The sequence below is a fragment of the Mesoplodon densirostris genome, chromosome 19 (genome assembly GCF_025265405.1).
Source record: "Mesoplodon densirostris isolate mMesDen1 chromosome 19, mMesDen1 primary haplotype, whole genome shotgun sequence".
NCBI classification, from domain to species: domain Eukaryota; kingdom Metazoa; phylum Chordata; class Mammalia; order Artiodactyla; family Ziphiidae; genus Mesoplodon; species Mesoplodon densirostris.
This window is the reverse complement of record NC_082679.1, coordinates 16,970,955-16,996,989: the sequence shown is the minus strand read 5'-3', so window position 1 is coordinate 16,996,989 and position 26,035 is coordinate 16,970,955. Positions and strand designations below refer to the sequence as shown.

Sequence of the window (26,035 nt, the reverse complement as noted above, 5' to 3'; positions counted from 1 at the left end):
CTTCCTGTCTTAGGTGTGGGACGACCCCCAGCCAAGAACAGCTGCCAAGGTTGCCAGAGAGAGAGAAAGCAAACATATTTTAGGCTGTTTCTCCTCCTGTTTGTGGGTGGTTGTTATTCTATCTATCTATCTACCTATCTATCTACTATTAGAGTAAGTAATGTCCTTTAGCTGACCCTGGACTCCAGTATATTATTTAAATCTTGAAAGCTCAAGTGGTCAGGAAAGGATGGAACGGTTATTCAAGAAGTACCTTTGAGGGCAGAGAGCTCCTTTTCAGAAGGCTGGAGATCCTAGGTAGGACTGTTTAGATTACATAAGTAATGTGATAAACACTTTTGTGGGTACACTGTTGTCTGCATTGGGATTACTTGCCTAGAATAGATACTTGGAACATTACTGCTTTCAAGAGTGTTTTTGTTTGTGAGGATGTTAATAACACCAAACTGCTCTTTCTGACAGGATGTACCAACTGACACTCCTTACCAGTAAAATATACACAAATATACACCACAGTCTTGCCAATATTTCCATTTACAAATGGTAGATAGATAATGTGATCCGTGAAGTATAATACCTTACTGTTGATTTAATTTATTTTCCTTTCTCAGAGTGCAAGATCATTTTTCACCAGATGGCTCCTCTGGATATTTGCTCCCTCCAAACCACTTGCCCCTACCTGTGCCTCCCCACCCCCCAGCCTGGGTTGTAGGGTTGGAATTCTTCCAGCTCTGAGAGGTGGAAGGAGGGAGGAGTAGTTGGGTCGGACACTGCTCCCCTGACAGCTGAGAATGTGCCACAGTGAGCTCCTCAGCAATGTTGAGGCCAGAGCCCTGCTCAGTCTGCACCGGGACCATTCCCCATCCAGGCTTCCTGCTCCCTGAGACACTGTGGGTGCCTTCCTGGAATTCTCTGAGGAGGGAGGTGCCTGGAAATAAGAGAACTCTCCCACTCAAGGTTGTTTTCCTGGATCCACAGGCCCTGACAGATAATGGTTTGCTTTTCTTTCCTACAAGCTGTTTGAAATGTATGACAAGGGCTTTGTAGCTTGTATTTTGGGGGACAAAGCCCTAGTCACCTCTCGTTCCCCTCCCCCACCATGTGGCCCCAAGGCCCTGTCCCGTCCCAGAACTGGCGCCTCACCCAAGCCCCTGTGGGCCGGTGCTGGAAAGAGGAGTCCTCACATCTCTTGGTGACTGCCCGTGGGTCACAACTGAGGCTTCCCCGCCCCCTGGCTTAGCCCGAGGCCTGTTTCCGGCCTCGCCTGGCCTTGGGCGCTTGTGAACGGCGACCAGCCTTGGGGACCAGTCTCCATCCAGCCCCAGCTCCTAGTACAAGGCGCCTTCCCCACCAGGCAGGTGGGGGCACCCGAAACCAGTGCGCAGCCACATGGCCCCGGGACACGCTAGGATCTCGGGGTCACGCTAGATGCTGGGGTCGCATCTGCTGGAGACGCGCAGTGGTCTCCAGTGCCCTGGGGCGGATGGGTGCAGCGCTTCTGCCCAAGGCCGAACTTGTCCGGCCCAGCGCCTGAAACCGTGGCGACGCTGGGAAGTAAGATGGGGGAGGATGTGGGAAACGTTTGTCAACTGCTCATATTTCTCTGGCCGGGACTGGGGGAGCCGCCTCCAGCTCAGCCCGCGGGGATACGGGATCTTTCCAGAGGCCCGACGGTCGGGGCGCACAACGGAGCCCGGGCCCCCGGCGCCCCCCCACCCCGCCCCGCCACAGCTGGCCGCTCCGCCACTCGAGCGCCAGCTCCAAGCCGCACGCCCCGGCGGCCCAGCGTAGGCTCCGCGCCCCTCCGAGCTCGCGGCGAAGCGCGGACACCGCGGCTCCGCCGCCGCCACTCCCCCCACATTCCAGAGGCCGCAGCGCCGTCTCCTTCCTCGCATTCCTGCCCCCACAAAGGAGTCCCTCCGCCCCCCGCACAGCCGCAGGGAGGAGGGGACGCGGCCCGGCGCCTCCGAGCGCACATTCCTCCGCCGCGCGCGCCACCGAGCGGAGCGCCGCGGCCCCCGGACCGCGCGTGGCCCGCAGAGCGACCCCGGCCCGGCGCCGGCGCCGGCCCCGCCCCGCGCCCAGGGGTCCCGGGGCGGGCTCCGGGCTTCGGGCGGACGATGCGGCGGCGCGGCCGGAGCGGCGGCGGGAAGCGGAGGCGGAGGTGACGCGCCGGGGCCGGCGGGCCGGGCCATGCAGCGCTCCCGGGCGGCCGCGGACGAGGCGGCTCTGCTCCTGGCCGGGCTGGCCCTGCGGGAGCTGGAGCCGGGCGGCGACTCTCCAGGCCGGGGTCGGCGGGGGCCGCGGCCCGGGCCGGGAGACGAGGCGGCGCAGGCGTTGGGCCGCAGAGGGCAGGGCAGCGGCGGCGGCGGCGGCCCCGAGGCCGGGGTGGACGGACTGAGCCGCGGGGAGCGAGGCCTGCGGCGCGCGGCGGCCCCCGAGCTCAGCGCTCAACCGGCGGGCAGTCCGCGGGCTAGCCTGGCGGGCTCCGACGGAGTCGGCGGCGGCGGCGGCAGCGGCAGCGCCCGCTCCAGCGGAATCAGCCTGGGCTACGACCAGCGCCACGGCAGCCCGCGCTCGGGCCGCTCGGACCCGCGCCCGGGCCCCGGGCCGCCGTCGGTGGGCAGCGCGCGCTCCAGCGTGTCCAGCCTCGGCTCCCGCGGCTCGGCCGGCGCCTACTCCGACCTGCTCCTGCCCGGCGCCTGCTCCGCGCCGGCTCGCTCCCCGGAGCCCGCCGGGTCGGCCCCTTTCGCTCTGCCTTCGCTCCAGCTGCCCCCGGGCCGGGAGGGCGCCCCGAGCTCGGCGGAGCGGCGGCTGGAGGCGCTGACCCGAGAGCTGGAGCGGGCGCTGGAGGCGCGCACTGCGCGGGACTACTTCGGTGAGCTAGCGCGGCCGCGCGGCCCGCGCGCCCCGGCCCCAGGCCTCCGCTGTCCTCGTCGGGGGTCGGGGACGACCTCCGGGTAGGCGGCCGGCTCGGCCGAGGAGAGCGCTGGGTGGGCCCAGGGCTGGGCTTCGGACAAGGGACCGGGCTGCAAAAAGCGTGTCTCCCTCCCGTGGGGCTGGGGAGCTGGCGACGTTTGTTCCCGCAGACGGAGTGTGTGTGTGAACCTCCAGGTCTGGGGCTTGTTTAGGACAGTGGCTTAGCCTCTGGGTCTCCGGGCCGGGAGTTCTGGCAAAGTCAGTGGATGCGTTGCCCCTAATTTAGAGAAAAAGTCACGTTAATAGGCAGAAAAAGCTATTTTTGAATAATTTCTTCTTAACCCTTGGCACTTGCTTCAGCTCATCGTACTCGATGCTTTGTGATCAGCCGGTCAGCCGAAGCTGTGTGTTTCCCTTCCCCCAGCAGTAAGGGCTGTGAACAGGGGCAGGGAGGTGGCGTGGCCTGGATACCACCGGAGCCCGCCTGACCTGAAGGCTTTGATAATGGTAGTGGCTGAAAGTAGAGTCTTTGAGGGAGGAGAAGCCCACGCTGGCGGGGAGGTGGGGAGACTAAGCTGGTCATACTGCGCTGCCCTCGCTCTCGGCTGTGCTGTGTATATGGGATGTTTCCGAAGGGAATCCTGCTTCACATCATTTGCAAAGACCACCAGTCTCTGACAGCCTCCCTTTCTCAGTCTGACCTTGGCCCTTTGATCCCAAGTCCTTTGGACAACTTGAGGCTTGAGGTTCTGAGGGGAGGCCTGGGGAGGGGCTTCCCTCCCTCCTTCACTGATAAGCAGGCACCTGGCTTTGGAGGGGGTGGTGGTTATCATGTCTGGGACTGAGGCTGTCCTGGAGTTTGTATTTCATGGTTCATTCCAGCTAGCAGCTCAGGACTGCCCTGAACTGGATCTTGAGAGAGAAGGAGGTTGTATGGGACAGGCAGTGGGGGCACTGCAGGCCGAGGGAAGAATGTGGGCAAAAGGAGACAAGTAAGGATGTGTACGGTTCCGTTATACTCCCTGGGGTTGCAGCCCAGGGAGGGGTCAGGTGGTCAAGGGAGTGTGTAGGCCAAAGGGTTGTCCTGCCTTTGGGAGGGGACCTGCTCATCTAGGAGCATCACGGTGAGAATTTGTGGTCTGGTAGGTCCTGTGGCTGCTGTCAGACCGCCTGGGAGCAGGGAGGGAGTAGGAAGCCGTTGCCTCTCATGCCAGGCGGCTACCAGGAGCAGAAGCTGGGCTGCCTTCTGAAGAGAATGAGATTCCAGCGCTCTCTCCCGGGGAGACCGCCCCTTTTCCTGTCCCCACTCGCTGCAGGGCCTGGGCAGGGGTGTGTTCTCTGGGCCTCCGTAGCTACTCCTGAATCTGTGTGTGAAGATCGGGGCAAGTAGTGGGAGAAGCGAGGGGGCTGATGGGTCATCCTTTCTCATGGGACCTGCTGCTCCCATTGAAGCCACGTGGGAGTGAGAGGTCAGTGATGATAGATCTTCGGGGTTTTTTTTAAAGAGAAGCCGGATCTAGGTAACATTTTCCTGATTTTTAAAAAATATGAGCAGCTATTTGCTTGAACTGCTGTTATCTTACTGCCGATATTCCACATCTTGGGGCTATGAAAGCGGCAGTTTCGTACAGATCAACCTGAATAATACAACATTTTCCAAAAGGAAGTCTGCAGGTAGCATGAGCTCAAGAGATCTTGATAAACCTCACCCTTAGAGTGTTTTTTCCTCTCTGTCCATCCCTTCTTCTTGGCGCTGGCGCCCGCTCACCTCCTGGCTGCTCTCTTGCTTTCATGGGCATCTCTCCTGACCAAGTTCTGCTGGCCATGAGCCAGCCAACAGCCTCAGGCCTCCAGAACCTCATTCACTTTGGTGATCTCTCTGCCTTCTGTTCAGCCGCCCACCCCCAAGGCCACACCCTGGATTTGCCTCGCTTCAGCTGTCTCCAGTTCTGGGTGCAGCTTGCGTCTCACCACTACCTCTGATTCCTCTGATTGCTGTTTGCCCTGCAGAACCGTGGCTCCAAGTCAGTGCTGCAGCCCCCTTTTCTGCCGCTCTGTTAGGCCGCAGAGCGATGGCCTTTAACCTTGGTGCTCTTCTGGGCACCACCCGTCACTCTGAGCCTTGGTCAGTTCCTCTTTCAGTCCCTCAACAGCCTGCCTCTCTCTCTGGCCCTGCCCGTGCTTTCTACTTTGCTGAGGATAATGGGGTCAGCAGTTGCAGTCTTGGCTTCCTGTCCCTTCCCTGAAGGCTCTCAAGTCCATGTCCAGGTCTGAGGATGAAGGTCCTTCCATCTCCAACCTGTACCTCCTCCATCTTCAGCTTTCCTCTTTCCGCTGGCCCTTTTCTTTTGTTTATAAATATGTATAACATATTAAGCAACAACAACAAAAATAAGAAAAAACAACAAACCCAAACCTGTATGGCCCCAAGGTCTTATCCGCCCTTTCATCCCGTCTTCGCATCCTAGTGTCTGGTTGACATCGTCTTTGCTTATCCGCTTTCGATCTCCCCTCAGCCCATCTCTGTCTCCTCCCACTGGACTGACCCAGCTCTTGCTCAGCACCCTGGCGATGCCCCAGCCCCAGCCCCAAACACCAGAGGGCATTTGCCAGGTCTTGTTGGTCTGGATCTTACTGCATCCCAAAGGTGGAGTCAGCTCTCCTCCGAAGCAGTCTACTCCCTGGATCTTGGAGGTACCTCGTGGTCCTGGTTGTCCTCCTTCAGCGTATTTTCATTAACGTGGTGCAAGCTCATATTTAGCAAAAAATCAAACAGAACCGAGAAACAAATAATACAAGGTCATAACTTCCCCTCTGGCCCATCCTTCTGTTCTGCTTCCAATAGGTAGCCGACTTTTGCTCCTTGCATCGTGTTTTCTGGTAACTTAGTCAAATGACAAGGTCAGGTTTTCAAAGTTGATGGACAAGAGTGAAGGTGTGAGGGTGGGTCATTTTCACTTTAGAAAGATAAGTCTGGCTGCAGTTTTGGGGATGGATTATCGGGGGCCAGGGTAGGATGCTGTGAGGAAGCTGTTGAAACAGCAAGTGGGATGAGAATTGATGACGTTGAATCGGGCCAGTGGGAGTGAGGGGAGGGAATGAAGTCCAGAGTAGGGAACAGAGTTGGAGGTGAGAAAGATGGGGTAGACCTGGATGCTTCCTGAAAGTGCCGTTTTCTGAGCAGGAACCCAGAGCTCTCTTCTGGACCTGAGGGGGTCTGGGGCCATCTGGGAGGTGGATTAGTGGCTCAGGAGAGGGATCCAGGCTGGGCAGAGTGCCAGGAGCCTCGGCAGGGCTGAGCATTTGAGAGCAGATAGCACTGGGGTAAAGCCACCTGTGGAGACCTGTAGACGTGGCGTGTTTGGCTTTCAAATTCTCAGAACGTTTAAGTTAACAATTTCAGTGTGGAAAGATTTCACGCACAAATCTAGATTTCTAGCTTTTCTTGAAAAATCAGAATCTTTAGAAGAGCTGGCCCTGCATTCCTCCCCGGGAGCCATCAGTGGAGCTGAGGCGTGTCTGTGACCTCCGGCGGCCGTGGCTCTCTTCTCCATTCACCTGGGTGCCCACCAGCCACCTTTACTCTCCTGCCGGGTTTGAGGGCATCTGAACTGTCTCTCACTCCCCTGGGGAGACTGAGGCATGAGAGACCCAGGACTGAGCAAGGGAGTACCCAGTAGAACTGGGAAGAGAGAAGAACTAGAAAGCCAGGTGCGGGTCATATTCTGGAGACCCGAGAGGAGGAGAGGGCCCCCTTTAGCAAGATCAGAAGAGAAAGTCCATGAATCTGCACCGTTAGGAGATGACAGGATGTGGACTAAGCTTTCTTTCTTGACTGAGGGGAGGGGGAAAATGGGGTGGCTGATGGGGCAGGGAGGTTTTTTTTAAGATGGGAGACGCTCAGCCATGGTAAATGTTAAGGAGAGAGATCTGGTGGAAAGCAGGGAGGAGAGGGTGAGGGCAGCATGTCCTGAAGCAGCCAGAAGTCTTAGGGTCCAGGGGGCAGTGGGGGGCCTGTCTCCATTCCCTTTGTGGCATGGGAGACCTTTGGTGAGTCTGTGAGAGGACCTCTGGTGTCTGGGCTGGACACCTGCCGTCTCCACGGTCTCCAGGAGGGCTGGCTAGAGAGTTCCCTAAGGCTAGTGCTGGCCTTTGCCCTGGCATTGCTGGTCACCCCTCTCCTTACCACCCTTCCCCTGCCTGCCAAGCACCCCACCCTGGGGTGGTCCCCAAATCCACTCAGTTATTCCCTGCAGAGCAACTTCCCTCTCTTATTTCCTTTAGACCTTTGCTCAGATATCACCTTGTCACTGGGGCCTTCTCTGACCATCCTCTTTAAAAATCACACGCTCAGACATATTCTTAATCAGCCTTCTTTTCCTCCATAGCACTTGTTTCTACCTGAGATGTGATTTACCTGTTGTCCATCTCTCTCCACTGGAATACAGGCTCCTTGAGGGGGCGGGATTTGGTGCGTTGCAGAATCTCAGGCACCTAAACTATGTGGGGTGTCAGTGTCCATGTGTTGACTGAACAAGAGAATAACTTGACCTTATTGTACAGATGAAGGACGTGTGGCTGGGAGGGTCAGGGACTCTGCCCTGGTTGTGTCTATGTGGTCTTCATTCTTTTGGGTTCATAGACAGCACAAAGGATTTTCCCTCTGTCCACGAGCAGATCAAGGTGAAGGGGCTTAGACCAACTTTCCAGGTATAAACATGTCATTGTAATTTTGATGGTGTGGACAGTGTCAGTTAGCTCTGACTTGCCACGTGCTTTGCTAAACTCTTTGAGTCCTCAAACAACAGCAGCAAACCCTAAGTAGTGGTACCCTTCCTGTCCCCACGTTAGCCATTAGTAATGGAGCGATGGAGGCCTATGGAATTTCCTTGCCCAAGATCACGTGGCTGGGCAGCATTAGGACTGGGAGTCAGATGCATGTCCATTCAAGTCCACAGTCCTGGTGCTGATCGCTGCTCTTTCCTGCCTCTTCTTCCATAGGGATTTGCATCAAGTGTGGGCTTGGCATCTATGGAGCGAGACAGGCGTGCCAGGCAATGGGGAGCCTGTATCACACCGATTGCTTCACCTGCAACTCCTGTGGTAGGTAACCTCTCCCCTGTCCCTCTTGTACTGTGGATCCCCTTGCACCTAAGTCCCAGACAGATGGACCACCCAGCTCTGGCCCAGGCTGGAGTGTGGAGGAGGCTGAGTTATGGCCCCTTTTCTTCTGGCCTAGTCTGCTTGAGAGGCCCAGGCTCCTGGGGAGATCTGCTGGGCCCTGGGGAGGGAGGCGTGAGGCCAGGGAGGAGCCTTTTGCTGGCCACAGGGAAAGGCTGCCCTTCTAGCCCTTGGCTTTGGAACCTCTGTCCTGGGCAGGGTACTGATGTCTTTTGGTTGCCTGGGTGGGGCTTGTGGAGCCAGAGATGTGCCTTCTGCCTGCCTGGATATGAGGCTAATATTTTTTTCCCTGCAATATATTTTTTGTCCTAATTTTACACACTGTATAAAATATAAATGTTTTAATTTAACCTAGACAAAGTTATAAAAAGAAAAAAGTAACTATAATCCAACCAACCTAATAAGTCTGCACTCTTGATCTTCGTACTGTTCTTTCATGCTTTGCCCTGAGAAGACATCTTTTATTTATATACACAAAACATTTTAATACAAAACATTTTATTTTATAAAAGTGTAATACGACTTTGTTATAAAGCAGAAACTAACACACCAGTGTAAAGTAATTATACTCCAATTAAGATGTTAAAAGAAAAAAAAGTGTAATATGTACACAGTGTTAAGTCAGATAGTCCTGAGAAGCTATTTTTGCAATAGCAAAAACCCACCTATCTTTCTACCCGGGTCTTGTTCCCCAGGGGCAGCCACTTAGTATTTTTTAGCAACTTCATCTAGTAGGCACCTCCGTGTTCTAACAGCATACACTGCTGTTTCTTGATTATCAGTTTTGGAAATGATTTACTTATGTTTGCTGTGGTAGGTGAGGAATAGTTTCTCATGCTGACTGTTCTCCCCTCTCTCCTTCTGTCTTCTCAGTGTAGTCATCATAAGTTGTGATTAAGTCAATAAACCAGGTTTATATTACTATAATATATGACTATGTAAATATTATTCACTGCAGAACCAAGGATTATACTGGGGTTATATCTCCTTTTTTCTATAGTCATTTACTTTTCCTGGAGTTTTCTTTTTTAACAACCTTTTCTTCTCCTTGCATTGTCTTGACTTAACATATCCTTCAGTTTCCTCTCCCCACTCCAGTTGCCCCATTTTAGTAGGCATTCTTTTGAGTTCCCCCTTGGAGCCCCTGGCCTCTCCTTAGTCTGAGCCAGTTGCTCTCTGGTCCCCTGTGAGGTGTTCATTCTGTGCCTTCTCATGTATATTGGTTGGATTGAATCCACTGTCTCCTAGAAACTTTCAGCTGCAGGTTACAGAAAAGCTGCTGAGGAGGCTTAAACTCTAAGAATATTTCTTGACTCATTGAACTGGGAGCCCAGAGATAGGGCTGGCTTCAGGCTGGGATTGATCTAGTGGCTTAGGCCCTATGAATAGCTTGGCTGTGTTTCCCTTGGGTTTGGCTTTATCCTTAGGGCGACTTCTCTTATGGTAGTGAAATGTCTGAGGCAGCTTGAGACTTCCATTGGGACACCACTGGTCTGGAGGAAGAGGGGCCATTTCTTCTGGTCATGTTTTTGGGGTGGGGAAACTTCTTTTCCAGAAAACATCTAGCAAACATCTTCCTGTATATCATTGGCCAGATCATCTCACACATCCATTCCTGAACCAAGCCCCCTGTGGCTGGGGGGAGTGCTATGATTTGATTGACTTACTTGCCTGATTCTCTGAACCATTACAAGGGAAGAAGAATTAGCTTTATACTAATCAAACCCATCCATTGATAGGGGAGTGGATTCAGGTTTCCCTTAAACACAACAGGCTTTCTGAGGTAAGGTTGGTTACTGAACACAACTTGGAGAAGTAGGGAGGAATCGAAGCTGTGAAACAACCAAAACTGTCCAGTGTTTTGCTGTAGTTGTCTAAGCAGGGCAATGTGGGAGGTAAATTTTCTGAATTCTGTTGTGTCTAAAATGCCTTTATTCAACCCTCACAATTTGTAGTTTGACTGGGAATAGATTTTCAAATTGGAAATAATTTTCACTAAACATTTTGAAGTCATAGATTTATCTTCCAGAAGCCATGGTTACTGCTCAATTCTGATGCCATTCTGATTCTCATTTGTGTGTGTGTGATCTGTTTTTTTCCATTTGCGAGATCTCAGGAAGAGGGCTATCATTGAGCAAATCCTGTAATAGCCTCTGGAAAGGGCTGTGAACTGCACAGTTTCAGGGGTTGCCACTTACATAGATGCCACAGGAATGGTGCTCCTGAGATTGTGCATTGTAGCTACTTGGCTTAGGATACTTTATGTTTGGTGTAGGCTTTGTGCCATTGGTGATGCTGCGTACACACAGAGCCCCATTGGACTGGAGACTTGCCCTTCGGTTCTGGGAATTTTTCTTGTGTTCTTATTTATTCCCTTCTTCTTTCCACTGGTACTGAGTTCAACAGTGTATGAATCAGGATAATATATTATGACCAAGTTGAGCTTACCTGAAGAGTACTAGTGGAGTCACAATAGAAAATTCATTAATGTAACTCACCTCATTAACAAACTAAAGAAGAAAAACTATATAATCATCTCAATAGGAATAGAACAACCAGTCAATAAAATCTGACATTCAGATTTTAGCAAACTGGAAATAAAAAGGAACTTTCTCAGCCTGATAAAAGTTGGTTACTAAAAATCTATGCAAAAGGGCTTCCCTGGTGGCGCAGTGGTTGAGAGTCCGCCCGCCGATGCAGGGCACACGGATTTGTGCCCCGATCCGGGAGGGTCCCGCATGCCGCGGAGCGGCTGGGCCCGTGAGCCATGGCCGCTGGGCCTGCGCGTCCGGAGCCTGTGCTCCGCGGCGGGAGAGGCCGCGACAGTGAGAGGCCCGCGTACCGAAAAAAAAAAAAAAAAAAAAAAAAATCTATGCAAACATCATACTCAGTGGTGAAATATAAGAAAAATGGACCTTTAAAAGAGGAAAGGACAATGACGCCTGCAATCATGTCTTCTATTCAGCATTGTACTGGAGGTCCTAGTCATTGCAGTAAGACAAGAAAAAGAAATGTAGCATAATCATGTAAATATTCATATACTGTTGAACATGGGTATATAAAATAGTGTTGAGATGTCAGTTTTTTCCAAATTGATCTATAATGCATTGTAATTCCAGTTAAGCAGGCTTTTGTGAATTTGACAAGCTAATTCTAAAATTTAAATGGAAGAGCAAAAGGCTAAGAATAATCAAGATGATCTTGAAGAAGAGTAGGTTGGGCAAACTTCCACTACCAGGTGTCAGTATATATTGTATAGTTACATTAATTAATTTCATGTGGTACTGGGGCAAGGATAGACAAATAGACCAATGGAACAGAGTGGAGAGTTTAGAAACAGACCCATGTCTCTGTGAAAACTTGATGGGTGATAGAGACAGTGTTGCAGATGGTTCTGGGAGAAGTGGTTATCCATATAAAATAATGAAATTAAATCCAGGTGTATCAAAGACCTAAATGGGTAAAGAAAAACTTGACAATTTTAGAAATAAATACAGAAACATATCTTTACCAGTCTTCTGGTTAAGAAAAAAGTTTTTTTCACGCAAAAACTGCCAAACTTTAAAGAGGGGATTGACAAATTTGGCTACATTTGAATTAAAAACCTCTATTCGTTAAAAGACACTGTGAAGCATATGGGAAAACAAACCTTATACTGCCCCAAACATAACTGCCAAGGATCATTTTTGTTTGTTTGTTTACAGCATTGCTTTTTTTTAATTTTATTTTTTTAATTTTAATTTTTATTGGGCTATAGGGGATTGGTTGGGAAATATCTCTGCAAGTTATGCCCTACTAGGGAAATGTCCATTCTAATTTTCCTGGGATAGCTTTCGGAGCTTTTTCTTTTTCTTGGAGCTGCTGCTCTTGCTGGCAGCAGCCTCTTCAGGTCCACTGCTGAGTGGCTCCTCCTTGGAAGCGAATTTCCTCTTTTTCTTGGGGACCCTCTTGTTTCCTGACTCTTCAGGATCACTAACTGGTTCCTCTTTAGGGAAGGATTTCTTCCTCTTGGTAAGACTTCCACTGCCAGCTGTCTCTTCAGGATCACTACTAACCAGCTCCTCCTTGGAAAAAGATTTCTTTTTTGGGGGTTTGGAGGAGACACATGGGTCTTCCATTCCATTCTCCTAAGTGCCTCCCGAGACTTTTTTTTTTTTTGGCGGTGCGCAGGCCTCTCACTGTTGTGGCCTCTCCCGTTGCGGAGCACAGGCTCCAGATGCAAAGGCTCAGCGGCCATGGCTCACGGGCCCAGCTGCTCCGCGGCATGTGGGATCCTCCCAGACTGGGGCACGAACCCGTGTCCCCTGCATCGGCAGGCGGACTCTCAACCACTGCGCCACCAGGGAAGCCCCCAGGGCTTTTGCTTTTTCTTCTTTTTGGGTCTTTCACTTGTCTCCTCACATTCCTCCGGGGTACAGCATTGCTTTTAATGTGTCCAAGAAATCTTTGTAGTTTCATGTTTTGGACATCTGTTTTTATTTTTTAAGCATATTAAACCTACCTGTTCTGTATTCTGTATCTAATTATCCCAATAGCTGATGACTTTTGAAGTCCTACTTCTATTGTTTATTGTTTCTCCTCACTCTTGGTGATGATACCTTGTTTCCTCATGTGTTTTGTAATTTCTGATTGTGGAAGTCTGTGGGAATTCATTGAGGTGTATGTTGAAGGTGCATCTCCCTAGGGGATGTTTGAAAACTTTATTTTGTTTATTTATTTGGCCGCTCTGTGTGGCATGTGGGATCTTAGTTCCCCAGCCAGGGATCGAACCCGTGCCCCCTGCAGTGGAAGTGCGGAGTCTTAACCACTGGATCACCAGGGAAGTCCCTGAAAACTTTTTATTAAGGAAAAAACTCAAACAGGGCAAATATATTTTTTCTTTTATGAGTATTCTTATTACTTATGGACTTGTATTCATGTAATGTGTTGCAGTACCATCATTATTCTTTTTGATGCTCAGATTGCCAGAGGAAGTCCCTTCCAGTTGACTCCTGTGCCCTTTTGACATGTCCCCATTGTTCTTTGAGCACTTCTTTACTCTGGCACAAGATATGTTCGGTTTACCTTTGTTTTTGTTTTTAATTTAGTACAATTTACATGTAGTGCAGCAAACAGATCTTAAGTATATAGTTCAAAGATTTTGGATAAATGTGTACATTTATATTACTCACACCCCTAACAAGGTTATAGGAAGTTTTAAGCACCCGAGAAACTTTCATCTTCCCTTTTTTTCAGTTAATCCCCATATGTTCTCCCATCACATCCACTCAACCAGTGTTCTGATGTCTACCATCATAGATTAGTTTTGTCTGTTCTAGAACTTCATATAAATGCAACCATAATAGTATGTACTATTTTCTTTCTCTTTTTAAAAAATAATTTATTTATTTATTTATTTAGGTTGTATTGGGTCTTCATTGTTGCGAGCAGGGGCTACTCTTCGTTGTGGTGCCGGGGCTTCTCATTGCGGTGGCTTCTCTTGTTGGAGAGCATGGGCTCTAGGGACGCAGGCTTCAGTAGTTGTGGCTCACGGGCTCTAGAGCGCAGGCTTAGTAGTTGTGGCACATGGTCTTAGTTGCTCTGCGGCATGTGGGATCTTCCCGGACCAGGGCTCGAACCCATGTCCCGTGCATTTGCAGGCGGATTCTCAACCACTGCACCACAGGGGAAGCCCCGCATTTTTTTTTTTTATCTATGTTGTTACATGAATCAGTAGCTCACTCCTTTTTATTGCTGAATAGCATTTTTATTGTATGAATATACCACAATTTGTTTATCCATTTATCTGTTGATAGATACTAGGTTGTGCTATGAACATTCTTGTACAGGTCATTTGTGGACAAATGTTTTCATTTCTCTTGGGTAAATTCCAAGGAATGGAATTTCTGGGTCATAGGCTAAGTGTACGTTTAACTTCATAAGAGACTGCCAAACTATTTTCCAAAGGGGCTGTATCATTTCATACTCCCACTAGAAATGTAAGAGAGTTGGGTTATTTTACATATTTGCCAACAACTTGTATTTTAGTCTTTTTAATTTTAGCCATTCTAATGGATTTGAAGTGGTATCTCACTGTGGTTTTAATTTGCATTTCCCTGACAACTGATGAGGTTTGAGCATCTTTTCTTCTGTTTCTTGGCCATTTATATCTTCTTTTGTGAAGTCTGTTCAAGTCTTCTGCCCAGTTTTTTTAAAAAAATAATTTTTAATTTAATTCTTACTCCCTTTTTATTTTATTTTTATTTAAAAAATTTTTTGGCCTTGCCATGCAGCACGTGGGATCTTAGTTCCCTGACCAGGGATTGAACCTGCAGGCCCTGCACTGGAAGCGTGGAGTCTCAACCACTGGACTGCCTGGGAAGTCCCTCTTTTGCCCAGTTTTTAAATTGGGAGTTGTCTTTTATTATTTAGTTATAGGAATATATATGGTAAAAGTTTTGTGAATATTTTCTTCCTTTTTTTTTTGTTTTACGGTTATTATTTTGGTGACTTAAAATTTTTTGTCCCCTGTTAGGTCGTGAAGATAGTCTCCTTTGTTATTTTCTAGAAGCTTTAGGTGTCTCATGTTTAGGTTGATAACCATTTCATGTTAATTTTTCTGTATGGTATGAGGTAAGGAATTGAGTCTTATTCGTTTTTCCGTATGAATATATAGTTGTTCCAGCACCATGTGCTGAAAAGACTTTGCTTTCCCACGTGTATGTTTGTTGAAATATTTATGGGTCTATTTTTGCCCTCCATTCTGTTCCGCTGATCTTTTTGTCTCTCCTTACCACAATATTACATTGTCTTGATTTCTGTAAGTCTTAAAATAGGTGGTGTAAGTTTTCTAGTTTTGTTGATCTTTTCCAAGATTATTTTGGCTATTCTAGGTTCTTTGTATTTCTATATAAATTAAAAAATTGGCACATCAGTTTCCACAGAAAAAAATAGAGTGCTGAGAACTTGATTGGGTGGCATTGAATATGTAGATCAATTTGGGGAGAATTGATATGAGAACGTTTGAAGCCATGAGGATGGTTGTCGAAACTGTGCAGGGTCCAAGATATTTTCCTGCATGCAAGCTGACTAGCTAGCCTGCCAGTGTTTCACGGGTGCTGGCTGAAGACACGACCTTCCTGGGACAGATACAGCACTGCAGGCAGCGTGAGCTTCATGTTCACATCGGTTCTGTGTGCCCTCCTTGGTCCCACAGTGGTGACATGGATGCCAGCTGTGTGCTGCACAGGCGGTGGGTCTCTATGTCATGGCTGAGGAAACCTGAGCTTAGGGAACCCCAGGCTTTTATAATGGGCTGCCAGCAAAGCTGTGTGACTCTTATCCCAGAGAAGCACATTATCTTTATTTATACTGAACAGCAAACCAACCTGCCTTCTGCTTCAGAGGGAGATGCTATCTCTGTCTTCTAAGCAGTTTGCTCCACAGACGTCCTTGGAAAGATAATTCGGAATGAAAGCCGCAAGCCGTTTGAAAGATGTGCAGAAATGGAAGGGATCCAATGGAGAACTGTCTTCCAGCAGTGGTATAACTATTTATGTAGCTCTTTTAAAATTTCTCTCAGCAAAGTTTGGTTTTGCTGAGTAAAGTCAGACACATCTTTCATTAAATTTTTCCCTTAGTATTTTATGGTTTTTTTGGGATGCTGTTATAAATGCATTTTAAAAATTGTAAGTTTAGGAGACTTCCCTGGTGGCGCGGTGGTTAAGACTCCGTGCTCCCACTTCAGGGGGCCCGGTTTGATCCCTGCCCAGGGAACTAGATCCCACGTGCATGCTGCAACTACGAGTTCACATGCCACAACTAAGGAGCCCGCATGCTGCAACTAAGACCTGGCACAACCAAATAAATAAATAGATATTTTTTAAAAAAAGGAATACTGAAGGTGCTAGTAAAATGCATTCAAAATAATAAAAATAAAAGTTGTAAGTTTATTTTCCAATCACTTGTTGCTAGAATATAAAAATATTTTTGGTTTTCATATATTGACCACCTATTCTACAGCTTTGCTAAACCTACTTATTAGTTCTAGCAGTTTTTTCATAGATTCCTTATGATTTTCTATATAACACAATCATGTCATTTGTGTTTATAGTTTTTCCTTTCTCACCTGTCTTATTGCACTGCCTAGCACATCTAGTATACTGTTGAATCCTAAGGGGAAAAGCATTTACTATTTCACTATTATATCTGATGTGAGCTCTGGGGCTTTCATAGGTGCCCTTCATCAGGTGGGGGAGGTTCCCTCTTGCTCCTGGTTAGGTATTGTCATCTCCTGACTCTAATGGGAATGCCTCTCATAGGTCTGCTGGGGCTGTGGTTTTGACAAGGATGGCTTTTTCTTTTAAAGTTTTTGTTCAATTTGTTTAAACTAAAAAAACCCCACATCACTCATTTCTCCCATCTCCAACCCCCTGTGTCTTGCAACCATCAAACTCTTCTCTGGGACTATGAGCTTTTTTTTTTTTTAAAGATTCCACATATAAGAGAGATCATACGGCATTTGTGTTTCTTTGTCTGACTTATTTCACTTAGCATAATGCCTTCAAGGTCCATCAATGTTGTTGCAAATGCCAAGATTTAATTTTCATTCTTCTTATGGCTGAATAATATTCTGGTGTGTGTGTGTGTGTGTGTGTGTGTGTAATTTTTTTATCCATTCATCCATCAATGGACGCTTAGATTGTTTCCATCTCTCCGTTATTGTAAATAATGATGCAGTGAACGTAGAGGTGCAGATATCTTTGTGAATTAGTGTTTTTGTTTTCTTTAGATAAATACCCCAGAAAGGGAATTGCTGGGTCATATGTTAGTTCTATTTTTAATTTTTTGAGGAACCTCCATACTGTTTTCCACAGAGGTTGCACCAATTTACATTCCCACCAACAGTGAACGAGGGTTCCCTTTTCTCTAAATCCTAACCAACACTTGTTATGTCTTGTCTTATTGATAATAGCCATTCTAATAGATGTGAGGTCCTTTGTTGTTAATTAATTGACCATATATGTGTGGGTTTATTTCTAGGCTTGCTATTCTGATCCACTGATGAATGTGTCTGTTTTTATGCCAACAGCATACTTTTTAATTACTGTAGCTTTGTAATACCGTTTGAAATCATGAAGCATGATGCCTCCAGTTCTGTTCTTCTTTCTCAAGATTGCTTTGGCTATTTAGGGTCTTGTGGTTCCATGTAAGTTTTAGGATTATTTGTTCTAAAAATACCATTGGAATTTTTTTTAACATCTTTATTGGAGTATAATTGCTTTACAATGTTGTGTTAGTTTCTGCTGTATCACAAAGTGAATCAACTATATGCATATGTATATCCCCACGTCCCCTCCCTCTTGCATCTCCCTCCCACCCTCCCTATCCCACCCCTCTAGGTGGTCACAAAGCACCGAGCTGATCTCCCTGTGCTATGCGGCTGCTTCCTACTAGCTATCTGTTTTACATTTGGTAGTGTATATATGTCAGTGCTCCTCTCTCACTCCGTCCCAGCTTACCCTTCCCTCTCCCCGTGTCCTCAAGTCCATTCTCTATGTCTGTGTCTTTATTCCTGTCCTGCCCCTAGGTTCATGAGAACTTTTTTTTTTTTTAGATTCCATATATAGTTGTTAGCATATGGTATTTGTTTTGCTCTTTCTGACTTACTTCACTCTGTATGACAGACTCTAGGTGCATCCATCTCACTGCAAATAACTCAATTTCGTTTCTTTGTATGGCTGAGTAATATTCCATTGTATATATGTGCCACATCTTCTTTATCCATTCATCTGTCGATGGACACTTAGGTTGCTTCCATGTCCTGGCTATTGTAAATAGTGCTGCAATGAACCTTGTCGTACATGACTTATTTTGAGTTATGGTTTTCTCAGGGTATATGCCCAGTAGTGGGATTGATGGGTCATATGGTAGTTCTGTTTTTAGTTTAGTTTTCTTTAATAAATTATTTATTTATTTATTTATGGCCACGTTGGGTATTGTTGCTGCCCGCGGGCTCTCTCTAGTTGCAGTGAGTGGGGGCTACTCTTCATTGTGGTGTGAGGGCTTCTCATTGCCGTGACTTCTCTTGTTGCGGAGCACGGGCTCTAGGTGCACGGGCTTCAGTAGTTGTGGCTCTCAGGCTCTAGGTGCACGGGCTTCAGTAGTTGTGGCACACGGGCTTAGGTGCTCTGTGGCATGTGGGATCTTCCCAGACCAGGGCTCGAACCCATGTCCCCTGCATTGGCAGGTGGATTCTTAACCACTGTGCCACCAGGGAAGTCCCCTGTTTTTAGTTTTTTAAGGAACCTCCATACTGTTCTCCATAGTGGTTGTATCAATTTACATTCCCACCAACAGTAAAACCATTGGAATTTTGATAGGGATTGTGTTGAATCTATAGATTGCTTTGGGTAGTGTGGACATTCTAACAATACTGATTCTTGCAGTCCATAAGCGTAGAATATCTTTGCATTTATTTGTGTCTTCTTCAGTTTCTTTCGTTAATGTCTTGTAGTTTTCAATATACGGGTCTTTCACCTCCTTGGTTAAATTTATTCCTAGGTATTTTATTCTTTTTGATGCAATTGTAAATAGACTATTTTCTTATTTTCTGTTTCTGATAGTTCATTTTTAGTAAAAGAAACACAGCAGATTTTTGTGTATTGATTTTGTATTCTGCAACTTTACTGAATTCATTTGTTCTAACAGTTTTTGATAGTCTTTAGGGTTTTCTCTATATATTATGTCATCTGCAAATAGCGACAGTTTTACTTCTTCCTTTCTAATTTGGATGCCTTTTGTTTCCTTTTCTTGCCTAATTGCTCTGGCTAGGACTTCCAATACTATGTTGAATAAAAGTGGTGAGAGTGGACATCCTTGTCTTGTTCCTGATCCTAGAGGAAAAGCTTTTAGCTTTTCACCATTGTTTATGATATCAGCTGTGGGCTTGTCATATATGGCCTTTATTATGTTGAAGTACGTTCCCTCTATACCCGCTTTGTTGAGAGTTTTTATTATGAAAGTATGTTGAATTTCATTAAATGCTTTTTCTTTCTATGTCTATTGAGATGATCATAGGATTTTTATCCTTCATTTTGTTAATGTGATGTATCACACTGACTGATTTGCTGATGTTGAACTATCCTGGCATCCTTGGAATAAAGGATACCTTTTTTTATATTGGGCTCCTTCACCTGGTGAGAGTTGTACTTCTAACGTTTCTAGATTAAGAAATTCATTCTTGGGCTTCCCTGGTGACGCAGTGGTTAAGAACCTGCCTGCTAATGCAGGGGACACGAGTTCGAGCCCTGGTCCAGGAAGATCCCACATGCCGCGGAGCAGCTAAGCCCGTGAGCCACAACTACTGAGGCCCATGCTCCTAGAGCCTGTGGTCCGCAACAAGAGAAGCCACTGCAATGAGAGAGGCCCGTGCACCACAATGAAGAGTAGCGCCTGCTCGCCACCACTAGAGAAAGCCCGCGCGGAGCAACGAAGACCCAACGCAGCCAAAAATAAAATAAAGAAAAAGTAAAAAAAAAAAAAAAAAAAAAAAAAAAAAGAAATTCATTCTGTGGAGTCTGCTCTGAATTCCACTGAACTTAAAGCAAATGTTTTTTTTTTACTTTTTTTCGGTATGCGGGCCTCTCACTGTTGTGGCCTCTCCCGTTGCGGAGCACAGGCTCCGGACGCGCAGGCCCAGCGGCCATGGCTCACGGGCCCAGCTGCTCCGCGGCATATGGGATCCTCCCAGACCGGGGCACGAACCCGTATCCCCTGCATCGGCAGGCGGACTCTCAACCACTGCGCCACCAGGGAGGCCCGCAAATGTTTTTTTTTTAATTATCAGAACTTCAGTTTACATTTGAGAAACAGGTCTTCATATGTTTGCTTTGACAACCTCTTACCACAGTTTTGTCAACAACATATTCTATTTAATTTTTAAAAAATATTAATTAGCTGGGCTTCCCTGGTGGCGCAGTGGTTGAGAGTCCGCCTGCCGATGCAGGGGACACGGGTTCATGCCCCGGTCCGGGAGGATCCCACATGCCGTGGAGCGGCTGGGCCCGTGAGCCATGGCCGCTGGGCCTGCGCATCCGGAGCCTGTGCTCCGCAACGGGAGAGGCCACAACAGTGAGAGGCCCACGTACCGCAAAAAAAACCAAAAACAAAACCAAAAAATATTAATTAGCGTAACGATAATAACATAACATTAGAGGGAAATTTAAATATTTGTCTGCAATCCGCTTCTCGTCTGTGGGAGGAGGGTGCTGAGAAACGGCAGCAGGAGCATTGTCCCTGGTCCCGGCAGGCCAGGGACCCCCTTCTCAACCCTCGTCCTTGCAGGGAGACGGCTTCGCGGGAAGGCGTTCTACAATGTGGGTGAGAAAGTATACTGCCAGGAGGACTTCCTGGTGAGTCAAAGCTGTGCCCTGGCTGGTGCCATGGGTGGGAGCAGGGGCGGGGACCCTCCTTCTGATTCATGTGGTGACCTGAGGCCAGGAAGCAGATGCTGGCTGGGCAGCGAGTGCCCCTTTGTCACATAACATCCTGGATCCTGTGTCCCCTCCCAGTACTCCGGCTTCCAGCAAACGGCTGACAAGTGTAGCGTGTGTGGACACCTCATCATGGAGATGGTGAGAACCTCCCCCAGGCTCCTGGAGCCCCTCTGACATGCGCAGAGTCAAGGACCCCACCCTTTCACCTGTTGGAGACCTGCCAGGGGCTCAGAGCCAGAGTGTCTTCTGGGGGCTGTGCTGAGCCTTCCACCTACACTGACCCTTCAGTGCCTCCTGCCCCCAGATCCTGCAGGCCCTTGGGAAGTCCTACCACCCGGGCTGCTTCCGGTGCTCGGTGTGCAACGAGTGCCTGGACGGCGTGCCCTTCACTGTGGACGTGGAGAACAACATCTACTGTGTTCGAGATTATCACACGTGAGTAGCCGGCGCTGTGCAGCAGTGTGACTCCCATGGTTCCCCTGCCTCTCCCCAGGAGTATTTTTCTGGCCTGCCTGTCTGTGCCCTCCATTCTTGGCCCGCTCACTTGTGGCCTCCGCTGTGTGCTCAGTGGTGGGGCGAGGCGCACATCTCCGCTGGAGCCTTCTGTCTCAGTCCTCTCCTCCCCCTGCCTTTGCCTGCACCCCCTTGTCCTAGCGGTGGGGACTCTGGGCTGCCCCACCTAGCTTCTGTCCCGCTGCTCTAGTGGCCAGGCAGGACTCTTCTGCCTGGAATGGGGGCTTGGGGTCTCTGCAGAGTCTCTTTCTGCCTGTCCGGTACCCATGTGACCAGGTGATCTGTTCTCCATTGCTGTGGCTCCAGGCTCAGCCCTCGGACCTCTGGTCCTGTGCTGCTGCCTTGCATGGGGTTGGTGCTGGGCATTGGTTCCTGGTACTCAATGTGGAGCCAGGCTTTGCAGGGGTCTCAGCTAGAGGAGGCCCAAGCCTGGACATGAGGGGGCAATGACTGGCAGGAAGCATGAGGGAGAGGCCAGGGCAGAACCTGAAGAAGCCATCCTGGAGGAGGTGATGGGGTGGAGGTGAATTGGGGCACCACATAAAAGGCCAGTGCCAAGAAGGCATGGCATAGGATGCTCCTACCCCAACATATCCTCACAAGGAGAGGGGGCCTGATGCTCGGGCCACGTCATGGGGCTACTATGGGTGGACCTGTCCTCATGCCCTTGGCCTCTGGTCACTCAGCTGGTCACTTCTGGTTTCCTTTATTCCTCCAGGGTTTTTGCACCAAAATGTGCCTCCTGTGCCCGTCCTATCCTCCCTGCACAGGTAGGAACCACTCACCTGGAGATGGTCAGGGGCCTGGCCCCACCTGGCCCTGCTGGTCCTTCCTGGGTTGGCCCCAGGTCTTGGGCCCCAGTGGGAGGGATGAGCAGGCGCTCCTGCCCCCTGTCCCTCTGGGCTGAGGGACATGTGTTGTGCCCAGTGCACGTACGGTGCAGGTGTCCCCGCATGAGTTAGAGGGAAATGGTGGCCCCTGCTGCTTGGCTGCCCCACTGGCCCCTCAGCTCCGTTGCCCGTCGATGTCAGGACTGGCCCCGGGCTCTGCGAGCTCGCAGCTGAGACGGTGGGGGAGCAGACGAGAGAAGGATGCGGTTTGTGCAGGAGACATCCTCGGGTGATGCACCTCTCTCCGGCACTGGGTCTTCCACACATGCTGGCCCTGGGGAAGCAGGCCTGGCAGTGGTCTTTCCTGACTCCAAAGAACTGAAAAGAACACGTACGCACACACTGACACCCACGTGATGGCTCTCGTCAGCAAGTGTGCATGCTCTCGGCTGCAGCCGTGGAAGGAGGCCTACGGCACACGCACATCCATTTGTGTGCACCCACTGATGCCTGTTCTGCCCCATGGGAGCACCCACGTCAGAGCTCACATGGGTGTGAATGCACAACCCCCATGACAGGAGCACGTTGTGTAGTTATGTGCCCACCACACAGTTCACCTCAAGCCCTGTCTCTTCCTCCAGGGCTGTGAGACAACCATCCGTGTGGTGTCTATGGACAGAGACTACCACGTGGAATGCTATCACTGTGAGGTGAGCCTGGGTCCCCCCAGAAGGCTGGTGGCCAGGGTAGTCCCCCTCTCACACAGGCCTCCTTCTCCCTAGGTACTCTGGGGGCTCACCTCCTCTTTTATGGTTCTACCCCATTCTGCCTGTCCTCCCCCAGTGAGGTCTCTCCCTCCCCTCCAGGATATGGTTTCTCTCAGCCTGTTTCTCATTCAGTCAAATATTTCCCGAGGATGTTCAGTGTTGGGGTGTTGTTGATGTACAGAGAATAAAGCAGTCTCTATCCTCCAGAGAGACAAGTACTCAGGCAGTATTTATACAGGGTCATCATTGCTATCAAGGGGAGTTTTCAGAGCACATAGCAGGCCTTGGAAAATCAAGGAAGGCTTTCTGGGGGAGGTGACACCCAAGCTAAGATTTGAAAGATGAATAAGAGTTAGCCAAGGAGCAGGGAGAAGGGCATTTTCAAGCAATGGAAGCAGAATGTGCTAAGGTGTGAAGGTGAGTGTTGTTTTGTTTCACTGGAGAAGCTGGCAGGAGCTGTGGACGAAAGGCCACTTGAGCTGAGGAGCATGGACTTATCCTGAGGGCAGTGGAGAAGGATCGAAAAAGGATGACGCCATGTCACTGAGATTTTAGAAAGGGCACTCATGCACTCATGCAGAGAATGAATGGAGGAAGAGGGAGTAGGGGCTGGGGTTCCCTGAGGAGGCGGGTAGAGTCAAGGTTGTGGCCCTGGGTTCCAGCAAGTAGACTGAGTTTAGTGTTGGTTAGATGGTACAAGGGACTGGATTTGGTCAGTGATTGGATGTGGGAGTTGAGGGGTTGGAAGGTGTCCATTACGACCCCAGGAGAGAGTGAGGGTGAGAGGAGGAAGGCATTAGATGATCTCACTTTTGGTAGCTGGAGACACCTGAACGGAACTATCCAGGCGGCAGCCGGATGTGCTGGAGTATAAAGACTGGTACAGGTGCAGGAGTTTGGGAGTCATTGGCATACATAGCTCTTTCCTCTCTGATACTCTGCCCTGTGGTTTCTAGTTGCCTTTGCCTCCCCAAATTCTCAATTCAGGGAGACCAATGGGCAGCCTGGAAAAATCTCTCCAGGTAGTAACCTGGGCAATTGTAGGGCTCTCCTTATTAGTTTCCCTTCCCTCAGAGATCACTGGCCTGCCTTGCCTGTTGTTTAGAATCTGAGAATCATCGTTTCATATATTTTGCCCAGTTTGCCATTGTTAAAGGTAGGGTGGGAAATCCAGTCCTTGTTACTGTCATGGCCGGAAGCAGGAGTCCCATCATGGGCATGTACATGGCCACTGAAGCCAGGGGAGTAAATGAGGTCTTCCAGGAAGAGCTGTAGAGGAAGGAGCCGGGGCTCAGGATAGCCCAGGGAGCTCCAACATTCCGGGGGTGCATTCAGGCAGAGCAGCCACACAGGAGGCCTAGAATGAGTGCGACCTACCGAGAGGTAGGAGGAAAACCAAGTGTTGGGTTTCAGAGCCCCCAGGGAAGAGCAGGCGTGTCAGTGAGAAACCTTCAGTAGGAATCTAGGGTCCATCTGGAACCAGGTTGCTTGATGGGGGCAAGTGGCCCAAAGGGAACAGGAATCCTGCTGGAGGACCAGGGAAGGGGGATCAGGAGCAGGCATGGCCCCAGTTCCTCCAGCAACTGTAGGAGGGCATCCTGCTCTGCAGTCCTGGGGACTGCAGTGTCCCCTTGGGGTCGCTAAGCTCAGTCCTTAAGGAAAGGCTGATGCTGAGAGTCCAGGAGCAGGTCAAGCTGCAGGCAGATTACAACCAGCGCCTCGGGGCTGTGAGACATGGTGCTGCTGTCCCCAGGGGAGACCCTTGGATGGGAACAGGGGGCTGTGGCCAGACAGGACATGGAGGACACCTGGGACCTGAGTTGCTTGGGACACGAAGCTCCATCACAACAGCCCAGCTGCGTCACCCGTGTGGGGTGGGGTAGATGTTGGTCTCGGGGCCTTTGGGTAACAAGCGTCAGAGCTTCCAGGTTGGAGTTCAGCCCTGGGTGCAGTGAGAGGCTGACCAAAGGGGCCTCCTTGGGGTCGGGGTGGGGGCGAAAGGAAGGAAAAAGTCCAGTACGTCTTGCCTGGTGCCCCACTGTCGCTTGCAGCATACCATCCTCCATGGCTGCCCTTTACATTTCCTGCCTGTTAGAGGTCAAACACGAATCACATAACTTGTTAAACAGAGAAAATTAGCCTATAAAATATCCTGCAGTGGTAAACGTGGTAAGATAAGGGACATAAAGCAAAACTCCTTGTTGAATTGATGTCTTCCGGTCTTCTGTTCCACTATCTCTTAAGGCCACCGAGGTCAGCCATTTGACCTTCCCCCCTTCCCAAGGTCACCAGTGACCCCCATGTGGGGATCCAGGAGATGAGTCTCAGTTGTCCCTGTCCTAAGCTCGCAGCAACTTTCCTAGACTCTCCCTCCCCCTTCACTGGGCCCGTAGGTCAGGCTGCTTTGGGTTTTCCTCTTTCATCTTCCCCTAAAATCTTGGCTCCGCTCCTCTTTCCTCTCTTAAAGTTGGAGCTTCCACAGCTCAGCTGTTTTTTCTCTTCTCGTTTCTAGTTATCTGCACTCCCTGGGAGAAACTCCTGTTGTTTTGTTGTTAAAAACTATCACATTTTTATGCTGATGCCCCCATTTACTGCCCAGCCCTCTCTCCCAGACTCCAGCCTAGTGTCCGACTACCTCCCTCCTGGCTGGCTCCTTTGGATGTGTAAGACGCTCTCCAATTCGGGGTGTCCAGCACTGGGCTCCTGACCCCCTTCCCCCAAAGAGTAAAGGCCAAAGTCCTCCGGAAGGTGGGCAGGGTCCTACAGATCTCTGATGCACCCCTCCCTTGCTTACCCTGGCGCCGGGGCTGTGTTCTTCCCTAGGACTGCGGGCTGCAGCTGAGCGGGGAGGATGGACGCCGCTGCTACCCCCTGGAGGGCCACCTGCTGTGCCGCCGCTGCCACCTGCGGCGCCTCCGGCCAGGCCCACTTCCCTCACCTGCTGTGCACGTCACCGAGCTCTGAGCTGGGGGCGGGTAGCCCGACCCTGGGGGAGCCTCACCTGCTGTGCCACGTCACCGAGCTCTGAGCTGGGGGCGGGTAGCCCGACCCTGGGGGCGTGTGTTTGTGTTTGCGTGCACACGCGCGCGTTTTTTCGCTCAGGAGCGCGTTTTCCTGCGCACGCACGTGTTTTCCTGCGTACGCACGTGTTTTCCTGCGCGCGCACGTGTTTTTGCGCGAGTATATTTTTGCGCGTGCGCCGGCGATGGATGACCCAGGTCAGTGTCGGAGCTCTGTGTCAGGGTGGGCGCGGCCGCCGGCTCCCACCCAACCCCTACTCCCACCGGCCACCGAGCTGCTGTCCGAGGGGCCGGCCCCGCGGCGAAGCTACTAATATTTATTCACCGTC

At 49.8% G+C, this 26,035-nt stretch overlaps 1 protein-coding gene across 2 annotated transcripts; it reads left to right on the top strand.

Annotated features, from left to right (window-relative positions):
* The first annotated feature begins 2,074 nt into the window (after nt 1-2,074).
* On the top strand, nt 2,075-26,035 carry WTIP (WT1 interacting protein). Of its 2 annotated transcripts, XM_060083649.1 has the most exons (8): nt 2,075-2,878; nt 7,921-8,022; nt 20,425-20,492; nt 20,652-20,714; nt 20,881-21,011; nt 21,808-21,859; nt 22,561-22,629; nt 25,510-26,035. In XM_060083649.1, the coding sequence occupies exons 1-8, from the start codon at nt 2,194-2,196 to the stop codon at nt 25,648-25,650; spliced, it is 1,311 nt and encodes a 436-aa protein (XP_059939632.1). In that variant the 5' UTR covers nt 2,075-2,193; the 3' UTR covers nt 25,651-26,035. The 2 variants fall into 2 exon arrangements, with proteins under 2 accessions (XP_059939632.1, XP_059939633.1); XM_060083650.1 differs by lacking the exon at nt 21,808-21,859 and having other exon boundaries at nt 25,510-25,616.